The 17735-nt window shown below is 38.1% G+C and overlaps 1 protein-coding gene across 2 annotated transcripts in view; it reads right to left on the bottom strand.

The window, feature by feature from the left end:
• Positions 1 to 1418: 1418 nt before the first annotated feature.
• The window catches only part of GOPC (golgi associated PDZ and coiled-coil motif containing), a gene marked incomplete at both ends in the record, with an annotated part of 58997 nt that continues 42680 nt past the window's right edge, over positions 1419 to 17735 (bottom strand). For both annotated transcript variants that reach the window (XM_080700793.1, XM_080700792.1), the window contains 2 exons: positions 1419 to 1549; positions 13857 to 14037. In XM_080700793.1, coding sequence (XP_080556919.1) covers positions 1419 to 1549; positions 13857 to 14037 — 312 coding nt within the window. The remainder of the gene's footprint in view (positions 1550 to 13856; positions 14038 to 17735) is intronic.

Raw genomic sequence — 17735 nt, forward strand, 5'->3', positions numbered from 1 at the left:
AATATAAAAATCATGAAATAAAGTATGTACATTTTATAGATTTAACTTTGAACAAATATATAGTGCATCTGGGAAAGACAGGAAAAGTATTATATCAACAAAACATCTGAATACTAGAAATGAAGATACTGATAATATTCTAACACCTTGCAAGCTTTCTCCTCTTTGTTACTTAAATGTATATCCTTTTAAAACAGTGACATCAGCAAAAATCATCACTTTTATAAATGGAATCAATGTTTTGCTTTTCCCAGAAGGAAGCAATGGCCTGTAGAATGATAAATAAGACACTATGCTTAATCTTGGAACAAGAGAACTAGCAAATTCTTAGAGTTTGTATATGAAAATTGCTTTAGTCTGACAAACTAAACCAAAATAATTACTGTATCAAAATGTCTTTACCTCATCTTACCTACCTTAGCCCCCAGCTTCTTAGTTCACTGGCAAATCAGGTACTTAGAGAAAACTACTTTTTGAATGCAATGTATTTCATTACATAGGAACAAATTCAAGCCTTTCCAGCTAGAAAAAAATGTATCTTTAAGTGCTAGGATTATCACAAGAAAGACAAACTTTATGAACAACTCAAAATGTATTCATCCTCTCTCATGGATTGCAGAAAATAAACATTTGAGGCAAAACATTAATAGCATAATGCTCCAATAACATGCACACAAATTAACATAATTGACAACAGGTATTTTTACGTTTATATCCATTTCTTTTAAAAACCAAAAGTAAAATGTACAGTAACTTTTCAGAAACTATTTCTAGTGCAGCATTGATTGATAAAGGATTGCTTAAAGAAAACTATTTTGTACTGCATTGAATAAAGCTGGAAGGCAAACTTATTATAATAAATGATCATGAAGAACTGATTTAGATACCAGGGCGCACAATAAATAAAAAAAAACCCAACAATTCTTTTAGTTAAAAATGTCAGGGCTACATTTCTTCAATTCATTCAGTCAAGTTCTGTCCTTTGAAACACCACAGTTAAGATCCTGGTATATATAATATGAACTGATTTACTCTCTTGTATTTAGAAGCTGTTTTTTAAAATATATATAAAATCCAGTTAGCACTGTCCTGCTAAATAGGAAAAAAGAACCAAACAAAATAGTAGCATTTCATTTGGTACTTAAGAGCCTAGTAATATTCGTTTAGGAAACACATGCTTTGGTGCTTACAGTCTCAAGAAAATCAAAATTGTTTTACATGCAATAGCTAATTATGGTATACCACAGAAAACAGAAGGTTTATGCATTCAAAATTGTTCACATGAAGCCCTGAGGTACCCGCCTTTCTTTAGGCAACAAACAGCCTCCTTTCAGCTTGGATAGTCTTGGTCATCATCTTCCCTAGTGCCACAACTTCAAAATAGTCTGATTAACAATCTTGTAATGGAGACAGTCAATTTAATACGATTTTTTGTGATACAGACTGTGCAGATCATCTAATTTTGAAGCACTGTCATCTAGTGGAGCTTCACTTGAAGTTCCCATGTCTCCATTTTCATGTGTGTCAGTTACTGGCTTCTTATTATATCCTGAAAGGAAGAAAAGAAAAAAAATAGATACTTTCTGGTATAAAAATATACTTATTTCTAGAATTTTATTACACAAAACACCAATCAAATGAACAAAACAGAGGAATGCTCATTGTCATTAACTGTAGTAAGAGGATGTAAAATAACAGGGTTCTAATCAAGTTAGCAATTCCTAACAAAAGTAATTTTGATTTTTTTTTTTTTTTTTTTTTTTGGTGGGTCTGGGATGGAACCCAGGGCCATTTGACCTCTGAACTACACCCCTGCCCTATGTTCTTTATTCTTTATTTTTGAAACAAGGTCTCACTAAGTTGTGGAAGGCCTAAGTAGCTGAAGCTGTCCATGAATCATGATCCTCCGGTCACAGCCTCCTGAATATGCTGGAATTACAAGCATGTGCCACCATGCCCTGGTAGTAATTTTCATTCTCAAGGTAGATTTCAAACATAGAACAGTTTTTTTTTTTTTTGTTTGTTTGTTTGTTTTTTTGGTGGTACTGGAGCTCTAACCCAGGGGTATTGCAACTCCAAGCTATACACTAGACCTATTTTTTAGTCTTTTTATTTTCCTTCCTTCCTTCCTACCTTACCGTACTTACCTACTTATTTATTTTTGCAATACCGGGGATGGAACTCAGGGGCATTATACCTCCAAGCTACACCCCCAGCTCTATTTTTAGTCTTTTCATTTCTGAAACAGGGTCTCACTGAGTTGCGGAAGGCCTAGCTAAGTAGCTGAGGCTGTCCGCAAACCTTGATCCTCTGGTCTCTGCCTCCCAAATGCTGGGATTATAAGCGTGTGCCACCATCCCCGGCTTCAAACATAGTACAGATTTTAAAGTATTACCTATCAGATCTATCTGCAAATTGTATAAAATTTCCTATCAAGTTTTCTACGAAATTTAGAATTGATACATACAATTATAAAGTTCAGTCAATTGTACAAAAGTACAAATATTATTGAATTGTGAATTATATTTTTATGTTACATTTTTATTTTCATATTATTTAACTTCAGTTTAATGAAGTATATATTGGCTGATTGCTAAAAATCTAGTTGGTTAACAACATCTAGCTAAGAATGAAAAGTAATTGGTTAATCCACAAATAGATGATAGGCGTTAAGTAACACTTAACTATCTCCTAATTTACTGAGCAATACAGTATGAACATATGCCAAACAAGATCAAATACATATATTTGTGATTTGGGTAGGTTGATAGTAACATATCATGAATGTTATTGGTTTTTCAGTCGTATTTAAATTGTCTGCAGTTTGCATAAGTAACAGAGAATTCTTCTAGCTTTATCTCAAAGAAAGGAAGGAACAAGCTTTCTAACCCAGACAAAAAATGAAAAGGGTAAAAGACAAACCATGGGGAGAACAGCTCAACAGTGTAAGGTTCTGACATATTCCTCAAATAGTTTTATTTAAGAGGCATACAGAACCAGGTGTGGTGGCACATGCCTGTCATCCCAATACCTGGGATGCTGAGACAGGAGGATGCAGGTTCAAGGCTAGCCTCTGCAACTTAGCAAGGCCCTCTCCACTTAGTGAAATCTTGTTTCAAAATAAAAATTAAGATAGGGTTGAGGGTTAGCTCAGAGGCAGAATGCCCCTGGCTTTAGCCCCCAGTACCACCTCCCCAGGGGTGGGGGCAAGGGAGGTACAGAGAGAAAAATAATCACTACTGATGTCTTTGCACTGAGTAACACAAAGGTTTACCAAATAGGCCATGAGTTCTCCAACACTTTGGCCTCAGAATGTTTACACTCTACGTACTAAGGACTACAAGAAGCTCCTGTTTATGTGAATTAACAGTTATTGATACTTAACATATTACTTACAGAACTAAGAAATCTTAAAAACTGCTTCATTAAAATGACAGGAATAAAGTCAATAAATGGTAATATAAGCATCCTATTTAATGAGAACTATATTTTCCAAACAAAATTTTAGTCAGAATAGCACTGTTTTTCAGTTTTGCAAATCTCTTCAATATATAGCTCTACAAAAAGCTATATATTTATAGAAGATAGGTCATTCTTATCTCTGCTTCTGTTCATTCTGCTACAAGTATATGAAGGAAGTTCAGCCTCACTCAGATAAGATATGCAGTTGGAAAAGAGAAGAGCAATATTTTTTAGTAGCCCTTTCAAATAACTGTCAATATTATTTTTGACATAACACCAAACCTTGAAAACATGAAATCTGATGTCTTATTAATGAGAAATCTGTTACATTAAAATCCATTTGCCTATCTTGTATTTTAAATTTTGGATGAATTTTTTACCTCTGTATAATCTCACACTTGATAAGTGTATCAAATGACACTTGTCATTTGAGAAATATTGGATTACTAAATTACATAGAAATTCCAAAGCCAGGCATGGTGGCTCAGGCTTGTAATCCCAGCATTCGGGAGGCTGAGACTGGAGGATCACAGTTCGCAGCCAGCCTCAGCTACTTAATGAGGCCCTTTGCAACTCAGTGAGACCTGGTTTCAAAATAAAGGATATAAAATAGGGCAGGGGGTGTCACTTGAAGGTCAAATGCCCCTGGGTTCCATCCTCAGACTCGCAAAAATAAAAATAAAAAGATAAAGAAATTCCAAACATTGACATATTTCATTTTACTACTATCAAAAAAATCACATTCAGAGCCAGGCATGGTGGCACACGCTTCTAATCCCAGCATTCGGGAGGCTGAGACAGGAAGATCGCGGTTCATGGACAGCCTTAGCTATTTAGTGAGGCCCTTTGCAACTCATGAGACCCTGTTTCAAAACAAAAAATTAAAAATAGGGCTGGGGGTGTAGCTCGGAGGTCGTATGTCCCTGGCTTCCATCCTCAGCCCCCCCCCTAAAAAAAAATCCCATTCATGGGCTGAGGATGAAGCTCAGTGGTAGAGTAAACAAATAAGTGTAAACATGTGCCGAGTAAGAACAAATAAATAAGAGTGTAGCTAGTGCCTATAGGCCCTGGATTCGATTCAATCTCTAGCACTGCAAAAAAAAAAAAAAAAAAAAGGAAAAAACTATAATTCATTAATATTACCATCAGCCTCATTAAAAAAGGTATTGAGGGCCGGGCATGGTGGTGCACGCTTGTAATCCCCGCACTTGGGAGATGGAGACAGGAGGATCGTGCTGGTTCGAAGCCAGCCTTACTGCCTTAAGAGACCCTGTTTCCAAATGAAAATGTTAAAAAATAGGTCTGGGAGTGTAGCCCGGAGGTAGAAGGGCTTCCAGGAACCCCAGTACCACCAAAAAAAAAAAAAAAGTATTGAGAAGCTGTCAGTGATTGATATGTTTTTAACAAAATTCTACTTTTCACCTAAGAGCTCACTAACAGATATTACCAGTTGTCTTCCTTAAAGTGATAGATTGTTAATTTTTAAGAAAATGGCTGCCCTACAGAATGGAAGATCTTTACCAGCCACCACTCTGATAGAGGGCTAATATCCAGAATATACAAAGAGCTCAAAAGACTCTACACTAGCAAAACAAATAACCCAATCAAGAAATGAGCACCTGAACCGAATAGACACTTCATAAAAAGAGAAATACAAATGGCCAATAGATACATGAAAAGATGTTCTACATCATTAGCCATCAGGGAGATGAAAATCAAAACTACGCTAAGATTTTATCTAACCCCAATCAGAGTGGCAAACAAAGAAATCAAACAACAACAAATGCTGGCGAGGATGTGGGGAAGAGGAACTCTTTTACACTGTTGGGAGTGAAAACTATTTCAGCCACTACAGAGATCAGTGTGAAGATTCCTTAGAAAACTGGGAATAGATCCACCATATGATCCAGCTATACCACTCCTGGGTATCTGTCCAAATGGGTTTTAAATCGAGACTTCTGGGAAGATGGCGACGGAGAAAAGCGGGGCTTACGAGCCCCACTAACAACCAATCTCTATTACCACAAAATCAGCACCTTTCATAGCCAGAAAACTACATCAGCAGAGAAACAAAAAAGCACCAGGCTCCAGAGAGGAGGGGAACTCAGAACGGAGTTCAGAGCCAGAGAGGAGATACGCCGGCCTCACGGCCGAGGATGCAGCAACAACACCATACTGCCAGTGGCAGCGGTGACTTCACCGGATGGCACCAGACCAATGCACTTAACAGCCCACCAGGCTCCAGAGAGGAGTGGCGGACAGTGAGCCGAGGTGAGCCGCTGCGGATCAGCTGGGCGGGATTCGGCAGATTTTTCGGCACAGGGAGAGTCTAAAACTCCCAGGGGCTGGGCTCAGCACACCCTGCAGGGACTCAGAGTGGAGCTCAAAAACAGAGAAGAAATAAGCCAGCCTCACAGCCAAGGGCGTGCCAGCAGCGCCATATTGCCACGAGGGGGTGGGGGGGACGCAGCAGCGAATTCACCAAGTCCACTACAGCTCCATCGGCGCACTCAACAACAGTGAGTCAAATTGCGGCCCCCACAGGAGAAATCCCAGTACTGACTCGCAGGGACTTAACCCAGTGGGGGAGTGGCGGTGGCAGAGATATAACACTATAGTCACAACTCCATGAAGGAGAACGCCCAGCCTGGCATCCCCCATGGTCTAAAGCAGCCTCAATTGACTCCCTGGGTTTGAGACTTTGCGATACAACCCAGTAAAGGAGTAGTGGTGACTGAGATACCACAGACTCGATATTCAGAGCACCTTAAGTGAAGTTGTAGTGACCCAGGGAAGAACTCAGAGAAGGTAAAAACTTCCGAAATCATGAAAAAGAGAAATAACAATGGAGCAGTGAATGCCCACAACCCCACAACATCAGAACCTGATAAAACAGAAATTCAAAGATTTCTAGAAGATCAAATCAGGAAAATAACTGCAGAAATAATAGAGGTGTTTTGAAAAGAATTCAGAGAGAGCCAAAAAGAGATAAAGGATGTAATCAATGAAGCAAAGGCCTCAATTCAAAGTATAAAGAACCGATTAGACCACATGGAGAATAGAATCTCGCTCCTAGAAGAAGATCAGTCCAAAAATGAACACATAGTTTCTAATTTAGAAAAAAAATCCGACAGCAGGAATCTGACATTGAAAAAATATGGGCCCATTTTAAGAGAGCTAACCTAAGAATAATTGGAATAGAGGAGGGAAAAGAAAGTGAAACCAAAGGGATCAACAATCTCTTCAAGGAAGTAATAGCAGAAAATTTTCCAAACATAGAGCAAGAGGTCGATACACAGGTCCAGGAAACTTATAGAACCCCCGTTAGAGAAGATCCGAGAAGAAGATCCCCACGGCACATAATTGTCAAAATGACCAATGTGGAAGCCAAGCAGAGAATCTTAAAGGCAACAAAAACAAAGGGCCAAGTGACATCCAGAGGCAAACCAATTAGAATCACTCCAGACTTCCCAAACCAAGTCATGAGAGCCAGGAGGGCTTGGAGGAACATATTCCAAATTCTGAAAGAAAACAACTTCCAGCCAAAAATCTCCTACCCAGCAAAACTTTCTATCAAATTTGATGGGGAAATAAGAAGCTTCCATGACAAACAGAAACTGAAGGAATTTATGTCTTTAAAACCAGCACTAGGGAAAATACTCAGAGATTGACTATAAAGAAGAAATAGGAAACACATACCAGAACCAGAGAAACAAGATTTTCCATCCAACAGACAACTAAGATTGGCTATCTTTGGAGATTCATTATTTTTTTTAAATTTATTTATTTTTATTGGTGCACTGTATTCATACATCATAGTAGGATACATACTTTTGTAGACATACATGCACACTTTTCCCAGTCAGCCCCCACCCAATCCCCACCCCATTCTCTCCCTATCCCTCCCTCCCATGCTTGGCTTAGTAGTTGACATCTAGTATTATGGCAATTTATCTAAAATTAAAAATGATAATCTCACATAACAGTTTCATTTGTCTGATACCAAGCTTTTGATGACTTAAAGATAACATTTCAATATTTCTTTTTGCTTTCTTTCTTACCAGAGAATATTTTTTTCTATTTTTTAGGTGAAACTATCATATATTTATATATTTATTTTTCAGAAAAAAATCTATCCTAATATGGAATATGGACTCTAGGTACCCAAAACGATCTTGAAAAAGAACAAAGCTAGGAGATATATATTTTCTGATTTCAAACCATATAAAGCTACAATAATTGAAACAGTGTAGTACTATTCTAAAGGCAGATATATAAACCATGGAAGTTAAATAAAAGCCTAGAGCTAAATTCTTCCATATATTGTCAAGTTATTTTTGACAAGGTTTCCACGAACATTTGGTGGTAGAAATATTAATCTTTTAACTAAATATTGTTAAAAAATAATAATTACATGGAAAAGAATAAAGTTGGACCCTTACCTAATCCCATATACAAATATTAACTCAAAATAGATAATAGACCTAAATATAAATCTTAAGACTATAAACTTTTAGGAGAAAATCTGGGTCATAAAACCTCACAACATTGAAATTGGCAGTGATTTCTTGGTTATGATTTCAAAGGCACAGGCAACAGAGGAGTATACAAACTCCCTAAAAAAAAAAATTGTATATCCAAAGACAATGTACACAGAGTTAACAGTTACTAATAGAATGGGATAAAATATTTCCAAATGCTATATCTGATGGTGTATTAATATTCCAACTAGGAATCCTAAAAATTAACAACAATAAAGGCAAACAATACCCTTTAGAGATAGGTAAAAGACTAACATAAATAATGAATCTCCACAGATAACCAATCTTAGTTGTTTGTTGGATGGAAAATCTTGTTTCTCTAGTTCTGGAGTGTGTTACCTATTTCTTCTTTGTAGTTAATCTCTTTGAGTATTTTCTCTAGTGCTGGTTTTGAAGACATAAATTCCTTCAGTTTCTGTTTGTCATGGAAGCTTCTTATTTCTCCTTCTAATTTGATAGAAAGTTTTGCTGGGTAGGAAATTTTTGGCTGGAAGTTGTTTTCTTTCAGAGTTTGGAATATGTTACTCCAAGCCCTTCTGGCTCTCATGACTTGGTTTGGGAAGTCTGGAGTGATTCTAATTGGTTTGCCTCTGAATGTCACTTGGCCCTTTGTTTTTGTTGCCTTTAAGATTCTCTGCTTGGCTTCCACATTGGTCATTTTGACAATTATGTGGCGTGGGGATCCTCTTCTCCGATCCTGTCTAAAGGGAGTTCTATAAGTTTCCTGGACCTGTGTATCGACCTCTTGCTCTATGTCTGGAAAATTTTCTGCTATTACTTCCTTGAAGAGATTGTTGATCCCTTTGGTTTCACTTTCTTTTCCCTCCTCTATTCCAATTATTCTTAGGTTAGCTCTCTTAAAATGGGCCCATATTTCTTCAATATCAGATTCCTGCTGTCGGATATTTTTTTCTAGATTAGAAACTATGAGTTCATTTTTGGATTGCTCATCTTCTAAGAGCGAGATTCTGTTCTCCATGTGTTCTAATCGGTTGTTTGTGCTTTGAATTGAGGCCTTTACTTCATTAATTGCATCCTTTATCTCTTTTTGGCTCTCTCTGAGTTCTTTTTGAAGCACTTCTATTATTTCTACAGTTATTTTCCTGATTTGATCTTCTAGAAATCTCTGATTTTCAGTTTTATCGGGTTCTGATGTTGTGGGGTTGTGGGCATTTATTGCTCCAGTATTATTCCTCTTTCCCATGATTTCGGATGTTTGTGCCTTCTCTGGGTTCTTCCCTTGGGTCACTATGACTTCACTTAAGGTGCTCTGGATCTCGAGTCAGTAGTATCTCAGACTCCACTACACCTTTACTGGGTTGTATCACAGAGTCTCCGACCCAGAGAGTCGATAGAGGCTGCTTTAGACTGTGGGGGGTGCCAGGTTGCACGTTCTCCTATGGTGTGATATCTCTGCCACCTCCCCTCCCCCACTGGGTCAAGTCCCAGGGAGTACAGTACTGGGATTTCTCCTTTGTGGCCCGCAATTTGACTCACTGTTCTTGAGTACGCAGATGGAGCTGTACTGAACTCGTTGAATTCTCTGCTGCTGCCGCCGGTGGCAATATGGCGCCGCTGCTACGCCCTCGGCTGTGGGGCTGGTGTTTTTCTTCTTGGTTTTGGTTTCCACTCTGAATCCCTGCAGCGTGTGCTGAGCTCGGCCACTGGGAACTTTAGATGCTCTCTGCGCGGAGAAATTCCGCCTGGCTGTTCTGCAGTGGCTCACCTCGGCTTGCTCTAGCTGTCCCGTGAATTCGCCGGCAGTATGGCGCTGCTGCCGCCGCGTCTGCCGCATCCTCGGGCGATAGGCTGGTTATCTCCTCTGTGGCTCTGTTCTCAGTCCGCTTTCTCTCTGGAGCCTGGTGATTTTTTGTTTCACTGGTGATGGTGTTTTCTGGCTATGAAAGGCGCTGATTTTGTGGTAATGGAGGTTTGCTGTTAGCGGGGCTCTTAAGCCCCGCTTTTCTCGGTCGCCATCTTCCCAGAAGTCCGCTTCTTTTTTATTTTTTTATTTTTATTTTTTTCGAGATTCATTATTTATGTTAGGCTTTTACCTATTTCTAAATTGTACTGTCTGCTTTTATTGTTGCTAATTTTTAGGATTTCTAGTTGGAATATTAATATACCTTCATATGTAGCATTTGGAAATATTTTATCCCATTCTATCAGTAACTTTTAACTCTGTCTACATTGTCTTTGGATATACAATATATTTTTATTTTTTAGGGAGTTTGTTTACCCTTCTGTTGCCTGTGCCATTGAAATCATATCCAAGAGAACACTGCCAATTTCAATGTTGTGAGGTTTTATGACCCAGATTTTCTTCTAAAAGTTTATAGTCTTAAGAGTTATATTTAGGTCTTTTATCTATTTTGAGTTAATATTTGTATATGGTGTTAGGTAAGGGTCCAATTTTATTCTTCTTCATGTAATTATTATTTTTCAACAATATTTAGTTAAAAGATTATTATTTCCTCCACCAAATGTCTGTGGAAACCTTGTCAAAAATAACTTCACAATATATGGAAGAATTTATCTCTAGGCTTTTATTTAACTCCAATGGTTTATATATCTGCCTTTATAGCAGTACTACACTGTTTCAATTATTGTAGCTTTATAACATTTGAAATCAGAAAATATACATCTTCTAGCTTTGTTCTTTTTCGAGATCGTTTTGTGTATCTAGAGTCCATATTCCATATTAGGATAGATTTTCTCTGAAAAATAAATAAATAAATGTGTGATAGTTTCACCTAAAAAAAAAAAAATATTCTCTGGTAAGAAAGAAAGCAAAAAGAAATATTGAACTGTTATCTTTTAGTCATCAAAAGCTTAGTATCAGACAAATGAAACTATTATGTGAGATTATCATTGTCAATTTTAGATAAATTGCTATAATACTAGATGTCAAACACTAAGCCATGGGAAGGAGGGATGGGGAGGGAATGGGGTGGGGATCGGGTAGGGGCTAACTGGGCGATGTGTGCATGTATGTCTACAAAAGTTTTTTTTATACCATTATGATGTATAAATACAGTGCACCAATAAAAAAAAAATGGGTTGAAATCAGAAAACTACAGTAACATATGCATAACCATGTTCATAGCAGCACAATTTGTAATAGCCAAAATATGGAACCAACCTTGGTCTCCATCAACAGATGAATGGATTGCAAAATTATGGGAAATACACACAATGGAATTCTATTCAGCTATAAAGAAGAACAAAATTATGCCATTCGCAAGAAGATGGAAAGTCCTGGAGATCATTATGTTAAGTGAGATGAGCCAAGCACAGAAAGAGAAGGGACACATTTTCTCTAATATGCCCAAACTAGGGAGCATTGGGATACCAGAGGTACTCCAGATAATGGAGGGGAAATCTCAGCAAAACTAGAATGGAAGAATAGGAGAGGGAAAAGGCTGAGGTTGATTAATGGAGGAGCTACATCTGAATATGTATAAAAGTATGAATATAGCATGGTTAACCTGTACACTCATTGTTGGGAGGAGGGAAGGGAAAAAACGGAGGGAAGGGCACTAAGCACAGTCTAAATATATTTTCAATATGTTCCACATATAAATAAAATTAAAAAATATTACCTTAAAAAAGAAAATAGCTGCCAAGTTTTTTGAATAACTTTAATTTGCCCATCATCTTTTCAAGTAAAAATTATCTTCAATGAAAAAAATTGGGCAGTTCAGATAATACATAAGAAGCTACTTTCCCTTGAGACAAGCGTCTCTGTGAATTATACAGGATGAGTGCTTTCTGCATATTTATATCTCGTCATCAGAATGTTAAAAAGTGATATACCTTAAGGGTCAATGTTTAGTAAATATCAACAGTTTTTATGGTTTCATCCCCAAATGCCAATTTCACTTAAAAATAAAAAAAGTTGCCCGGCGTGGTGGTGCTTGCTTGTAATCCGTGTGCTTGAGAGGCTGAGACAGGAGGATCGCATGGGTTCGAAGCCAGCCTCAGCTAGTTAGTGAGGCTCTTATCAACTTAGTGAGACCCTGTTTCCAAATAAAATATAAAAAAGGTCTGGGAGTATAGCCCGGAGGTAGAAAGGTTCTGGGTTCCACCCCCAGTACCACCCAAAAATAAATAAATAAATAAATAAATAAATAAATAAATAAATAAATAAATAAAAAGTTATTACTGTTTGATCAAGAATATCTTTAAATGAAACTAGCATTTTCTTTGTTTTTTTTCAGTAAGCATACAGCAAAGAAGAAAACAATGATATTTAGTATAGTTGGTGCCACTGCCTTGATCATGCTAAGACACTAATTGAGTTTTACCTCAATTACTTTTGTATGATCAATGCAAACATCAATATATAGATGATGTCTTGGTATTATTATAAAAAACTCTGACCTTGTGAATACCCTACCACCGCCACCCTGAAGACCTCAGGGACTCTCAAAGATTCATGGATCGCAATTTGAGAAACATTGCTCTCTCTATTTAAAAAAAAGTGCTATAATTTTTTCCTTAAAATGTATAAATGAGCTGGGCATGGTGGTGCATGCTTGTAATCCCAGTACTTGGGAGCCTAAGACAGGAGGCTCACAGGTTCCAGGCCAGTGTCAGCTACTTAGTGAGACAGTTTCAAAACAAGGAATAAAAAACAGGACTGGGGCTGTAGCTCAGAGATAGAATGCCCCTGGGTTCAATCTATAGTATCTGTCTGTCTGTCTGTCTGTCTGTCTGTCTGTGTCTGTCTCTCTCTCTCTCTCTCTCTCTCTCTCTCTCTCTCTCTCTCTCTCTCACACACACACACACACACACACACACACGCAAATGAAAGCAGTGGAATCAAATCAATGATCCTCAGGATCACATATCCTGATTCAAATAAGTTATAACCACTTATTCATATACAGCCTCAATTCACTGTATTATGAGAGAAAAATTTTCATTAAGTAGATAACATTAAGAAACATCTACTCTAAAAAGGTATGTTGGACTTTTTTAAGAGTCTAGAAAATGTGAACATTCTTTGTTATTTAAGTCTAGGATAAATAGAAAAATATATACGTAAATACAATTTTAGCACAGTGGTATACAATAAAACTATAAGCAAGGAAAAGTTATTTATTCCTTTGGTTTTCTTCTTTTTTTTGGGGGGGGTGTGCAATCCAGAGGCATTTTACCTTAGCATTAGACCCCCAGCCGATTTTATTTCTTATTTGGAAACAAGGTCTTAACTAGGTTGATGAGAGTCTCACTACTGCTGAGGCTGTCCTTGAATCACTAATCCTCCTTTCTCAGCCTCCCAAGTACTGGGATTACAGGCATGTTCCACCACATCTGGCATTCTAATTATGAAAACAGTGTTACTTGTTAGGCATGGTGGCACACACCTGTAATTTTAGTACTTGGGAGGGTGAGACAGGAGGGTCACAGGTTGAGACTAGCCTTGCAATTTAGGAGACTCTCAGCAACTTAGTGAGAACCTGTTTCAAAATGAAAAAGGGCTGGGAAGGTATCTCTCCCAGAGCTAGAAGGCCTTTGGGTTCAATCTCCACTAGCACAAAACAAAAAAAACCAAAGAGGGCCAGGCGTGGTGGCGCACGCTTGTCATCGCCGCACTTGGGAGGCGTAGACAGTAGGTTTGAAGCCAGCCGCGCTGGCTTAAGAGACCGTTTCCAAATAAAAAAGTATAAAATAGGTCTGGGAGTGTAGCCCGGAGGCAGAAGGGTTTCCAGGAACCTCAGTACCACCAAACAAACAAACCCCAAAAAACAAAGAAACAGTGTTATTCAAGAACATCTGATTGTTTTTTTAACACTTAAAGAATTTAATAATGAGTATACTCATAGTAATTTTCAGAGCGATTTTTACCTTGTAACACTTTGATTTCCCCACTTGTTTCTTTGCAACTAGCACCAGGATTACTACCTCCTTCTAACTCATCAAGGTACAAACGGTAACGATGTCCACTCTCATCTTCATACTCTACATTTTCATCATCAGAATCCACTTCAGGAGCCACATAAACTACTTCGAATTCAATTTCTCCTCTCTAAAACAGGAGAAGAAAAGAAAAAAGTTATTAATAGCTGTGATTTACAAAGAATTTCCACAATCTTTTGGAGGTGAGGACACTTCAGACATAGCTCCTTTCCAGATACCAAATAATGAAATTCTAGAATCTTAAAGTGTAGAAAAGGTGAAAGACCATGATGTTTAGACCAATGCCATAAATCTCCTTTACATGTAATTTTCTTTTAATTGAACAGTAGCTCTACTGATCACAATTATTTTTGCTGACACATCTAAAAGTTTATAAAGGATGTTTAACTAGTAAATTTACAGAATTTTTGAGCAATTGTTTGGTTTAAATGTCATTTTGCAGCTGGGTATGGCAGCACACACTGTAATCCCAGTATTTGGGAGGCTGAGATTGAAGGATCACAGGTTCGAGGCCAGTCTCAGCAACTTAATGAGACTCACAGCAACTTAGCAAGACTCTGATTCAAAACAACAACAAAACCTAAAAAGATTTGGGGATGTAGCATGGAGGTAGAATACCTCAGTGTTCAACTTACAGGACCAAAGTGTGTGTATGTGAGGGTCATTTTGCCATTTCATATTTTACACAGCAAGTCAGCAAATCCACTTAAATAGATATTAAATAAACTTGTACATAAGAGGATCACACAAACTTTTCCTTACTAGTTCATGAAACTCATACATAATGATTTATTTTTTCTTACTGGATAAATCTTAAACCTTTTCTTCACTTCACTGAGTACCAAAAAGAGTATTAATCAGGGTATTCTGTCTAGTAACAGTAATTACTATATTTATTGTGCAAAATTATAGCCCTCAACCTTCGGACTAACCTCACTGTAGTCTCCTTTACATGTGAGAAACTCCAGTGAGTACTGGAAGTACTTCAGTACTGGAGCTATTAGGAAAATTTCCTAATATAATGAACAAGTATACAGAAAAAATCCAAGTTTGATTCCCAAATCCTTATTCTTTCTATTGTTGCAGATTACATGTGTAATATTTTTGTACTGCTATTCTTTAAATAACTTCATGTTCAAACACAAAAACATAGATCATTTTATGTTTTTTGTTTTTTGTTTTTTTTGGTGGTACTGGGGTTCCTGGAAGCCCTTCTACCTCCGGGCTACACTCCCAGACCTATTTTTACATTTTTAATTGGAAACAGGGTCTCCTAAGCCAGCGCGCGCGGCTGGCTTCGAACCTGCGCGATCCTCCTGTCTCTGCCTCCCAAGCGCGGGGATTACAAGCGTGCGCCACCACGCCCGGCTAGATCATTTTATGTTTTAAAAAATCTAAGCTAGCTGGGTGTTGTGGCACACACTTGTAACCCCAGTTATTTGGGAGGCTGAGAAAAGAGGATTCTGGTTCACAGCCAGCCTCAGCTACTTAGTGAGGCCTTCTGCAATTTAGTGAGACCTTGTTTCAAAATAAAGAATAAAAAATAGAGCTGAGGGTGTAGCTCAGAGGTAGAACACCCCTGGATTCCATGCCCAGTGCCACACAAAAAATCCAAGCTATAATTGGGGCTTAATAATAGATTATGATCACTACATATAAGTCTGGTATTTGCAACCCTGAAAATTATGACCTGCCTTTGTTCAAAAGAAAGCATGCCTTTTTTCCCCTCTGTGCTGCTGAGGACTGAACCAAGGGCCTTGCACATGCTAGGCAAGTGCTCTACCACCAAGCTATATCCCCAGCCCGAAAGCAAACCATTTTTTACTGCTACCTACTGAGTGAGTTTTTTTGATGCTCTTTTTTACAAGCTGCTGGAAAAGGTATACCTGATATATTTAATAGGGACTTAGCATCTCCTTACAACTTATTACTGCCTATCTGTAGCTCCATTATCATAGCTGCCATACATCCCACTCTTGTGCTACTCAACACTAAACTAGATAGAGAAAACACAAACTAAAGAGGATACAAAAGCCGGGCTTGGTGACGCACACTTGTAATCCCAGTGCTTGGAAGGCTGAGACAGGAGGATCACAAGTTCTTGGCCAGCCTTAATTACTTAGTGAGGCTCCCTCCACAACTTAGTGAAATCCTGTTTCAAAATCAAGAATAAAAAAATTGGACTGGGGGTTTAGCTCAGAGGTAGAATGCTCCTGGGTTCCATACCCAGATCAGAAAAAAAAAAAAAAAAAAAAAAGTTATGTAGCATTCTTAGATCTCTTATCAGAAAATGCTTTAAAAATACCACTTTGAGGAGACAGATGGTAGATAATGCAGTGTTCTCCAGTGAAGTTCTAGATAATATAATTAAATCTGTGGTTAGACAGGGATTTCAGGCTTTAATATGAGGAAGAGCTTTCAAAAAATAAGTACTATACAATAATGTAATCAACTGTACTATCATCAGTAAATATTCTTTGTGTGTGTGTGTGGTACTGAGAGTAAAAATAGGCTTTCAACCTCCAGGTTATACTCCCAGACCTATTTTATACTTTATTTGGAAACAGGGTCTCATGAGTTGCTGAGAGCCTCACTAAGTAGCTGAGGCTGGCTTCGAACCTTTGCAATCCTCCTGTCGCAGCCTCCCAAGCACTGGGATTACAAGCGTGTGCCACCACACTGGGCTGTAAATCTTCCTTTTAATGCAATTATTTAAGTAGTTATACTATAGAGGACATATGTGTATCATGCAGACTGAACCAAAGAGCTATAAATTCACACTCAACAAAGATTCAATTCCACAATGGCATGCTACCTGAACCCAGATAATCTCACTGCACTAACAATAACTCTCTAATTCTCTCAATCCTAATATCAAAGGAAAAACTTATATAACAGTTTTAAATACACTGTATAACAAATTTAGCTATTAAACTCTAATTCTATAATTTATTTGCTCTGCAGCCTTAAGCAAACTCTTTAACCTCTAAGAACTTGATACTCTATTTTTATTATATTGTTACTACTATTATTATTTTTTGGTACTGCGGGTTAAACCCAGGGGTATTCTACTTCTGAGCTATTTTATTTTTTATTTCAAAACAGGATCTCAAGCCAGGCATGGTGGTGCATGCTTATAATCCTAGCATTTGGGAGGCTGAGACTAGAGAATTGTGGATTGTGGACAGCCTCAGCTATTTCATGAGGCCCTCTGCAACTTAGTGAGACCTTGTTTCAAAATAAAGAATAAAAAATAGGGCAAGGGGTGTACCTCGGAGGTTGAATGCCCCTGGGTCCCATCCCCAGACTTGCCCCTCCAAAAAAGTAATAATAAACACGATTTCACTAAGTTGCTGAGATTTGCCTTGAACCTGCATGCTTCCCATCTCAACAGGAGAGGGAGAGAGGGAGAGAGAGAAAGGGAGGGAGGGAGGGAGGGAGAGAGAGAGAGATAGATTGATTTGGGCTAGTTGATTTTTTCCCCCAGAGAGAGAGAGAGAGAGAGAGAGAGAGAGAGAGAGAGAGAGAGAGAGATATTGATTGATTGATTGATTGATTGATTGATTTGGGCTAGTTGATTTTTTCCCCCAGCACTGAGGATTAAACCAAAGGGCATTCTACCTCTAAGTTATACCCCCAGCCCTATTTTATTCTTTATTTTAAAACAGGGTTTCTGTTTCAAACAGGGTCTCTGCAGAAGGCCTTACTAAGTAGCTGAGGCTGGCCATGAACCTGTGATTCTCCTGTCTCAGCCTACCAAGTACTGGGATTAAAACCATGCATCACCATGCCTGGCCTTGATGATTT

Source organism: Muscardinus avellanarius (assembly GCF_963383645.1).
Source record: "Muscardinus avellanarius genome assembly, chromosome: 8".
Classification (NCBI taxonomy): domain Eukaryota; kingdom Metazoa; phylum Chordata; class Mammalia; order Rodentia; family Gliridae; genus Muscardinus; species Muscardinus avellanarius.